This window comes from Salvelinus alpinus, chromosome 7 (assembly GCF_045679555.1).
Source record: "Salvelinus alpinus chromosome 7, SLU_Salpinus.1, whole genome shotgun sequence".
NCBI lineage: Eukaryota > Metazoa > Chordata > Actinopteri > Salmoniformes > Salmonidae > Salvelinus > Salvelinus alpinus.
The window spans coordinates 14,833,841-14,844,493 of record NC_092092.1 but is presented as its reverse complement, the minus strand read 5'-3'; the positions used below and the strand labels follow the sequence as shown (position 1 = coordinate 14,844,493).

Sequence of the window (10,653 nt, the reverse complement as noted above, 5' to 3'; positions counted from 1 at the left end):
TAACCATATTCTACATGATAATGCATATAATATTCATAACTATATTCTACATGATCATGTATATACTACACAATAACCCTCTTCTACATGATAATGTATATACTATACAATAACCATATTCTACATGATAATGTATATACTATACAATAACCATTATCACATGATAATGTATATACTATACCAGAACCATTATCACATGATAATGTATTTCACTCTGATATGCTGATTGAGAACATGACATCTGACCAATATAATTTCTTCTTTTAGTTTGTTTTGGCCGATACACCCCAAAGAGTAGTCATTTAGCAGACCCTCTTATCCAGAGGGACTTACAGTATGATATAACATCATGTATTTTCATACTTTTTTAACGTATTGTTCCTCCGTGGAAGTTGAACCAACAACCCTGGCTTTGCAGGGGCTCTACCGTCTAAGCCACACGTCCAGGTTAAAAGGAAAACTTTTAAAAACTGTGCAACATGGAGGACCCCCCCCCCCCCCCCCCCCGCCCCAACTGAATTTGTTATGTCATATGTTATAGAGAGAGTTGTTAAACTCCTCTCTCCAACTGTGGGACTCAAATGCTTCTTTTCAAACAAATCAATTACCAGTTCAGCGTCAGAGGAGGAGGGAAGCAATTGTGATTGAAGTGTTTTAATGAAAGTGTTAGCTATACAATCTGTGCTAGATTTAGTTTTTATCCCGTGTTGCTATTTAATTAACACTCAAATATCATTGTCACGTACAGTCGCTGGAGACACAGTGCAGCACAGCATGGTGTAATTATACACTGAGGCCTAGCTGTGTGTTCTACTGTACATTGTGTGTGTGTGTGTGTGTGTGTGTGTGTGTGTGTGTGTGTGTGTGTGTGTGTGTGTGTGTGTGTGTGTGTGTGTGTGTGTGTGTGTGTCAGTGCTTTACTTGGACAGATATAGAAGCTTTTACTCATTTTGGGTGCCGGTAAAATGTACATTTAGGTGCAGGAACTCTGCAATACTTTTGAGCTAATATTCTAGAAGAGGTGTACGAATTCAAGAAGTAGAAACTTTGAGGTGCTGGTACTCAGTTCCCAGTCAGCTCTTGCCCATGTCAAGCACTGTACAGTACGGTAAACTTTACCCAGAAATACATTTCGAAATGTATGATTATTTATTTATTTATTTAACCTTTATTTTATAGAAAAGTTATATTTAAATCCAATTCATTGTTATTGTTATTATTATTATTATTGGTATTTTTTTTTTTTATGTACTTTGAAACGATCCAACGAGACCGGGCCAACTTAGGTAGTACAGAAAAGCTATGAAGTAGAGTTTATGAGAATCTACACAACATGCCTTTGTGTCTAGTTTAACTGTACTGAATGTCACCTGAACCAGGAAATTAGTCTAAAAAAATTATGATTTGAGTGCTTTTACACAATGTACTGTAAAACTCCCAACAATAATGAGACACTTCAGAAAAAGTCTTCAAAGGTTTTAATAAATATATACAATGCATGTAAATTAAATGTTATGTACTATGGGAAACAACCCAACAAGACCAAGTGATATATACAGTACCAGTCAAAAGTTTGGACACACCTACTCATTCCAGTAGTTTTTCTTTCTTTTTAATATTTTCTACATTGTAGAATACTTGTTAAGTCATCAAAACTATGAAATAACACATATGGAATCATGCAGTAACCAAAAAAAGTGTTAACTTCTCTAGGGTAGGGGGCAGCATTTTCACGTTTGGATTAAAAACATACCCAAATTCAACTGCCAGTTACTCATCGCCAGGAGATAAGATATGCATAGTATTAGTAGATTTGGATGGAAAACACTCTGAAGTTTCTAAAACTGTTTGAATCATGTATGTGGGTAAAACAGAACTTATTTAGCAGGCGAAACCCCGAGGACAAACCATTCAGATTTTTTTTTTTTTGAGGTCACTGTCTTTTCAATGAGGTTTCATTGGGACACCAGATTTCTAAGCAACTTGCTTGCAGTTCCTACGGCTTACACTGGATGTCAACAGTCGTGAGAAATAGGTTGAGGTTATTCCTTTGTGTAATGAAGAAATACGGCCATCTTGAAGTCGAGGCACTCCTGGTGTCCTAGACATGCGTTTCAATCAAACAGAAGGCATGCTACATATCGTTTTAATCCTGTATTGAACACATATCACCCCGTCTTCAATTTTATCGATTATTACTGTTAAAAAATACCTAAAGTTGTATTACATAAGTAGTTTGACATTTTTTGGCAAATTTTAAAGCTAACCTTTGATATATTTTGTCGTCATGTTTGAGCAAGTTGGAACCGGTGTTTTTCTGGATCAAACGCGCCAAATAAATGGACATTTTGGACATATATCGACGGAATTAATCGAACAAAAGGACCATTTGTGATGTTTATGGGACATATTGGAGTGCCAACAGAAGAAGCTCGTCAAAGGTAAGGCATGAATTATATCTTTATTTCTGCGTTTTGTGTCGCGCCTGGAGGGTTGAAATATGATGGTCTGTGTTTGCTTGGGTGCTATGCTCAGATAATAGCATTGTTTGCTTTCGCTGTAAAGCATATTTGAAATCTGACACGTCGGCTGGATTCACAACAAGTGTAGCTTTAATTTGATATATTGAATGTGTGATATCATGAAAGTTGACCTTTTATAGTAATTTATTTGAATTTGGAGCTCTGCATTTTCACTGGATGTTGGCCAGGTGGGACGCTACCGCCCCACATATCCCAGAGAGGTTAACTTCTCTAGGGTAGGGGGCAGCTTTCGGAATTTTGGATGAAATGCATGCCCAAATTAAACTGCCTGTTTCTCGGGCACAGAAGATATGATATGCATATAACTGGTAGATTTGGATAGAAAACACTCTACAGTTTCCAAAACTGTTAAAATAGTGTCTGTGAGTTTAACAGAACTGATTTGGCAGGCAAAAACCTGAGAAAAATCCATTCAGGAAGTAGTTTTTTTTTTGGTTTGTAGTTTTCTATTCAATGCCATTACAGTATCCCTTGACTTAGGACTCAACTTGCAGTTTCCTTGCCTTCCACTAGATGTCAACAGTCTTTATAAAGTGTTTCAGTCTTGTATTCTGAAAAATGAGGACGTAAGAGTAGTCTGAATGAGTGGACCCTAAAGTTTCACGGAGCTTTTTCTTGCGCACAACCGAGAGAGTGCGTTTCTTGTTTACATTTTATATTGACGACGTTATTGTCCGGTTGAAATAGTATCGATTATTTAGGCTAAAAACAACCTGAGGTTTGAATATAAACATCGTTTCACATGTTTCTATGAACTTTACGGATACAATTTGGATTTTTTTGTCCTCCTGTTTTGACTGCGTTTGAGCCTGTGGATGACTGAAGAAAACGCGCGAACAAAACTGAGGTTTTTGGGTATAAAGAGACTTTAACCTTGTTTTACTCCTTTAGATAGTTTAAAACTTTCTGAGATGTAGCCATTATTTACCATTTTACACCTAGGGTTACTATACATAACTTTAACCCATTTTATAAGAGATTCTATACAATTGAAATATTCCAGGTATTTATATATAAATTCCAGTCGTACTTTATCAAAAGCCTTCTCAAAGTCAGCTATGAATAGCAGACCTGGTTTCCCCGATATTTCATAGTGTTTTATTGTTTCCAGTACTTGTCTTATATTATCTCCAATGTATCATCCATGTAAAAAAAAAAACTGTCTGATTAGGATGAATAATATCTGACAATACTTTTTTAATTCTATGCGCCAAGCATTTTGCATAACAACACTGAAGTGTAAGAGGTCTCCAATTTTTTAAATAGACTGGATCTTTATATATACACCACTTGGGTCCTGTTTCAGTAATAATGATATCAGACCTTCTTGTTGCGTGTCTGATAATCTACCATTTATATACAAGTGGTTAAAACATGCTAATAATGGTCCTCTGAGTATATCAAAAAAAAGTTTTGTATACTTCCACTGGTATGCCATCCAGCCCTGGAGTTTTCCCAGCCTTAAAGGCTTTAATTGCATCAAGAAGTTCCTCCTCTGTAATTTGGCCTTTACATGAGTCTTTCTGTACAGATGTTATTTTTACATTATTATTAGGACAAAAGTCCATACCTGTAGTTTCAGTTAGTGGAGATGGATGAGCCTGAAACGAAAACATATTCTTAAAGTACTTTACTTCCTCTTTCAAAATATCATTCGGTGAATCATGCGTGACTCCATCATTTGTAACAAGTTTCAATACATGTTTTTGGTAGCATTTTGTCATGGAAAATTGCAGGATTATGTTATAATGCTTGTAAGATTGTTATGTTATAATGCTTGTATTACATTATAATAGTTGTTACATTCGACAGAATAGAGTATTGTGTGTGTGTTCCACTGAGAATGAGGCCTCTATGAGATAGCACTGACAGAGGAGATTTACGATGTCTTTGGGTGATAAAACCTAAAGAGCATTCCAGATAACATGAGCTAATGGTTCTGTTCTATGCCGTACCAGGGAGAGACGAACTGTTTGGAGTAGGAGGGCCAGACACTGGTCTTTACAATGAGAACTGTTGACACAGCAGTAACTGTCTGCTATGTTTTATAGATATCTTTCATACAAATCTTAACCTTTGTGAACTGTTCCTACGATCTGTGGTTCGTCATGTAAGTTGAGAGGAGTGTATCTTGGCTATAAAAGATCTTTGTACTTTTCTGTTGGTACTTTCAATGGTTCATTAAGCTCTTATTATTATTAAAGATGAAGTTTAAGTATAACTCTGACTGGTGTGTAGTTTGTAACTCTCCTCATTTGGTAAAGCAGAAAAATGCCACCACAATTTCTATATTGAATATTTTTCCCCATATTCCATCCAGTTTGCTTTATTTTTATAATATATTACACTGGATCTTTCTTGAATAAATTCCTCCATTTCTTTTTGTTTTTCCTCTAACTTACTCTGTGCCTCTATGGTACAGTTTTTATTGCTATCTAACTGTACTGTTAGTCCTTCCATTTCCTTTGTTAATATGGACTCTTTTTATCTAAATTTCTTTTGTTTTATTGATGAGTACTGAATTGCATGGTCTCTAAAGGCACATTTAAGAGTGTCTCTGTAACGAACGTCGTCGGGAGAAGGAGAAGAGGACCAAGGTGCAGCGTGGTAAGTATTCATAATACGATATTTTAATAAATATGAACACTCTAACAAAACACGACAAACGAACAGTTCTGTAAGGTGACGAAAAACACTAAACAGAAAATAATCACCCACAACTCAAAGTGGGAAAACAGGCTACCTAAATATGGTTCTCAATCAGAGACAACAATAGACAGCTGCCTCTGATTGAGAACCACACACGGCCAAACACAAAGAAATAGACAACATAGAACACCAGACATAGAATGCCCACCCCAACTCACACCCTGACCAACCAAAATAGAGACATAAAAAGGATCTCTAAGGTCAGGGCGTGACAGTCTCACACAATAAGGGGATCTGCTGTACCTATGTTATGTCTGAAAAAGTCAGTTGTAAATTCTTCTGTCCTAGTTCTAAACAATTTATCATCTAGTAGGCTTTGATTAAATATCCAATATCCTCGCCCACGTGGAAATTCTGTAAGAGTAATATATATGCCAATTATGTGATGATCCGACCGCGTTCTGTCCCCTATCAACACTTTTTAAGCTGGTGGTGCCAGAGAGAATGGCATAAGAAAGTAGTCAAGACAACTAGCTTGATTAACCCTCCGCCATGTATATCTCACTAGATCAGGGTATTTAAGCCTCTATATATCCCCTAATTCCAATATATCCATGACATTCATGATTTCCTTAAGTGCCTGAGGGTGATAGTTTGTAGTGTGATTTCCTTTCCGGTCCATAGAGGTATTTAAGACCGTATTAAAATCTCCCACCATAATAATAGAGTCTAGTGTTGCTTGTAGAGTTGATAAATTCTTATATATATTTTTAAAGAAGCTTGGATCATCATAATTTGGAAAGTATAGATTAATAAGCCATATCTGTTTATTGTCCAATAAAATATTTAAAATAATCCTACATTCATGATCTGTTTGGACAATTTGCATATTTGGATCAAAATTACTGTTCATTTAAAAAATCTCCCCTTTTGAATTTCTTTGCCCATGGGAGAAATATATCTCGACCCCCCAGTTCTTTTTCCACAACACTACATCTAAAACTGTTGAATGGGTTTCCTGTAAACAATAGATATTATATTCCTTCTCTTTTAGCCAGGTAAATACTGATTATCTTTTCTTATTATCTGCTAAGCCATTACAATTGTAACTGGCTATACTTATTTCACCACTAACCATAATGAGACACAACTTTCAATTCTATTAATACTTTAATTTTAAGTTTAATGTAAACGTACCATTAAAAAGTAACATGATGATTGAGTGTCTATATAGCTGTACCATGATATTTGCATTGCTACTAAGTAAACCTCCAATTGGTCCCCGCTATTCCACCCTCTAAAAGCCCTCCTCATCCCCAGTTGGGTTGTCATCCCAATGGCCGGCAGACCACCCCCGACACCCCGTAGCCCTGAACAGACCGGGATCCATCCTTCGAAAAGACAGTACAATTTACAGAACAGAAGTAGATCAACCACCAAATGCATTTCCATCGCCCTCACCTTGATTTGTATTATATATAGCCATCAAAAAATATATATATATGTTTTAAAAAACCTGTTTCTTATTTTCCATAATTAGCTATTCATTTTTGTAGTAATGTAGGCAATTTATGCAAAGGATTTGACCTCTCACTAGTCTCGCCATTACCAAAATTACTTTAATACAAGCAATTACTATAATAGCAAACAATTATTGTGAATCATCCTATATTGTCCCTAAAATCTTTTACTCCTTCGCAACAGTTGTGGGATACACACACATACACCCACACACTCATACACACTCAACCCCTTTCCCCCCACACAACCATAGGCTCACATTCTCAACAGTTGCACCGTCCGAGATCCCAACTCAAGGAAGGTCTTGATTTACGAATGCACTTACAGTTGCAGCTGCAAAGACTGTGCAAATTTTTGGGGGGCAGAAATGGAGAGATTTTACTAACAATTGTTACGTCCTAGATGATGGAGGTCAAACCTTTTCCCTGAAAACACCCACAACACGGTCCCCCGTACTGGCCACATATTCAAGCATCTCCATGCAGTTAGACTTTTGATTTTGTGCCATCAGGGCAACAATAATATACTAGGAATACTTCTTAGATCGATGACTCTGGACACGTTAGTAGGTTTTAGTAGTTAATTGTATCCTAGAAAAACATTACAGGAATGCACCAGTTGTCTGATGGTTAAATATACGGATAGCGTATACGTATAGGGCAAACTCCATATTGAGTCAATACTGCCCTCTATTGGTAAACATAATTCTTAACATAAATATGCTGTGTTACTACATGGACATTACTTGATCATGAAGCATGTTGTTAGTTAGCTAGCTAGCTAGCAGGAGTTAGCTGTGTATTGTCAGCTAATGTAATGTGTAGAGACAAGAAAATAAACCTTTTTAATAATAATTAATTATTACGTTATTCTTCTAATATGGTGTGATTGCGTTATTCAGTAGCGTAACGTGTTTCAGAAATAAAGTTGCTCGCGTTGCTAAAATAGTGTATGCTTACTGGCTATTGGCTACTGCGATATTCACACTCAAAGTGAGTTACGGATCAAGAATGTCGAGTTTCCAGCCGCAGCGAAAAGATAATGCAAGGATGTCACGTGAATTGAAACGCTTTTTACGTTATTTAAATTTGAATTTTGTTCCGATGCCTCTCTTCCAATTTTTCGTCAATCTGAATAAGCTCTAGGAGTTGTAAATCATTTGAAAATCACTCAGCTCTGTTTACATGTGGCTCCATGCAACAACAAAACATGTCAGATTCAAACTGTCAGAGCTGACTAAAGAGATAATTGGGTGTTACACACGCACACACCCCACTGCCCAAAGCGTCCAGGTCAGCACCCACCACCCAACACCCCAGGACACACCCCCAGGTCAGCACCCACCACCCAACACCCCAGGACACACCCCCAGGTCAGCACCCACCACCCACCACCCCAGGACACACCCCCAGGTCAGCACCCACCACCCAACACCCCAGGACACACCCCGAGGTCAGCACCCACTACCCAACACCCCAGGACACACCCCCAGGTCAGCACCCACCACCCAACACCCCAGGACACACCCCCAGGTCAGCACCCACCACCCAACACCCCCAAAGGCAGCCCTCACCACTCAACACCCCCAGGACAGACCCCCAGGACAGCCCCTACAACTCAACACCCCCAGGACAGCCCCTACAACTCAACACCCCCAGGACAGCCCCTACAACTCAACACCCCCAGGACAGACCCCCAGGACAGCCCCTACAACTCAACACCCCCAGGACAGCCCCTACAACTCAACACCCCCAGGACAGACCCCCAGGACAGCCCCTACAACTCATCACCCCCAGGACAGCCCCTACAACTCAACACCCCCAGGACAGCCCCTACAACTCAACACCTCCAGGACAGCCCCTACAACCCAACACCCCCAGGACAGCCCCTACAACCCAACACCCCCAGGACAGACCCCACCACCCAACACCCCCAGGACAGACCCCACCACCCAACACCCCCAGGTCAGCACCCACCACCCAACACCCCCAGGACAGCCCCTACAACCCAACACCCCCAGGACAGACCCCACCACCCAACACCCCCAAAGGCAGCCCTCACCACTCAACACCCCCAGGACAGACCCCCAGGACAGCCCCTACAACTCAACACCCCCAGGACAGCCCCTACAACTCAACACCCCCAGGACAGCCCCTACAACTCAACACCCCCAGGACAGACCCCCAGGACAGCCCCTACAACTCAACACCCCCAGGACAGCCCCTACAACTCAACACCCCCAGGACAGACCCCCAGGACAGCCCCTACAACTCAACACCCCCAGGACAGCCCCTACAACTCAACACCCCCAGGACAGCCCCTACAACTCAACACCTCCAGGACAGCCCCTACAACCCAACACCCCCAGGACAGCCCCTACAACCCAACACCCCCAGGACAGACCCCACCACCCAACACCCCCAGGACAGCCCCTACAACCTAACACCCCCAGGACAGACCCCACCACCCAACACCCCCAGGTCAGCACCCACCACCCAACACCCCCAGGACAGACCCCACCACCCAACACCCCCAGGACAGCCCCTACAACCCAACACCCCCAGGACAGACCCCACCACCCAACACCCCCAGGACAGCCCCTACAACTCAACACCCCCAGGACAGCCCCTACAACTCAACACCCCCAGGACATATATGTTAACAGTTACATTACAATGCCTGTTAACAGCTCCATTCTCTAGGTAATGCCTGTTATCAGTTCCATTCTCTAGGTAATGCCTGTTAACAGCTCCATTCTCCGGGTAATGCCTGTTAACAGTTCCATTCTCTAGGTAATGCCTGTTAACAGTTCCATTCTCTAGGTAATGCCTGTTAACAGTTCCATTCTCTAGGTAATGCCTGTTAACAGTTCCATTATCTAGGTAATGCCTGTTAACAGCTCCATTCTCTGGGTAATGCCTGTTAACAGTTCCATTCTCTAGGTAATGCCTGTTATCAGTTCCATTCTCCGGGTAATGCCTGTTAACAGTTCCATTCTCTGGGTAATGCCTGTTAACAGTTCCATTCTCTGGGTAATGCCTGTTATCAGTTCCATTTTCCGGGTAATGCCTGTTATCAGTTCCATTATCCGGGTAATGCCTGTTAACAGTTCCATTCTCTGGGTAATGCCTGTTAACAGTTCAATTTTCCAGGTAATGCCTGTTAACATTTCCATTCTCCAGGTAATGCCTGTTAACAGCTCCATTCTCCAGGTAATGCCTGTTAACAGCTCCATTTGCTGGGTAATATATGTTAACAGTTACATTATCCGGGTAATGGCTGTCAACAGTACCATTCTCCGGGTAATGCCTGTCAACAGTTAACTTGGTAATGCCTGTCAACAGTTAACTTGGTAATGCCTGTCAACAGTTAACTTGGTAATGCCTGTCAACAGTTAACTTGGTAATGCCTGTCAACAGTTAACTTGGTAATGCCTGTCAACAGTTAACTTGGTAATGCCTGTCAACAGTTATCTGGGTAATGCCTGTTAACAGTTAACTTGGTAATGCCTGTTAACAGTTCTCTGTGTAATGCCTGTTAACAGTTCCGTCTGATTTATCCACTCGCATCCACTGTGCCATGCATATGAACGTTACGAGGCTGACAGCTTCTCTGAGCCAGGATCATTATAATGAGTACAGCCAAAGAAATGGCAATAAAAACCAATGAAAATGCACACTTGGCTGTCATTTCAGCTGCTTGACGTGGTTGCGTGTTAGCTTTATTTGGTTAGCTACCAAAGGAGAAGTAGCCTCCGTAGCTATCTTATGGACTCGCTAACTAGCTGGTTGTTGCTCGTTTATACAGTATTTATCAAATCATGAATTATTGAAGTTCTTGCTAATTATTTGTTCAGCATAGCAACGTGGAATGAATAGAATGAACTACTGGGTCAAAACATGAGAATCAAATTAATGACCAAGCAGCTTCAACTAACAAC

The 10,653-nt window shown here is 40.6% G+C and overlaps 1 protein-coding gene across 1 annotated transcript; it reads left to right on the top strand.

The window, feature by feature from the left end:
• The first annotated feature begins 7,897 nt into the window (after nucleotides 1–7,897).
• Nucleotides 7,898–9,415, top strand: LOC139580303 (uncharacterized). The gene has a single exon (XM_071408842.1). The coding sequence runs from the start codon at nucleotides 7,898–7,900 to the stop codon at nucleotides 9,413–9,415; it is 1,518 nt and encodes a 505-aa protein (XP_071264943.1).
• Nucleotides 9,416–10,653: the final 1,238 nt, after the last annotated feature.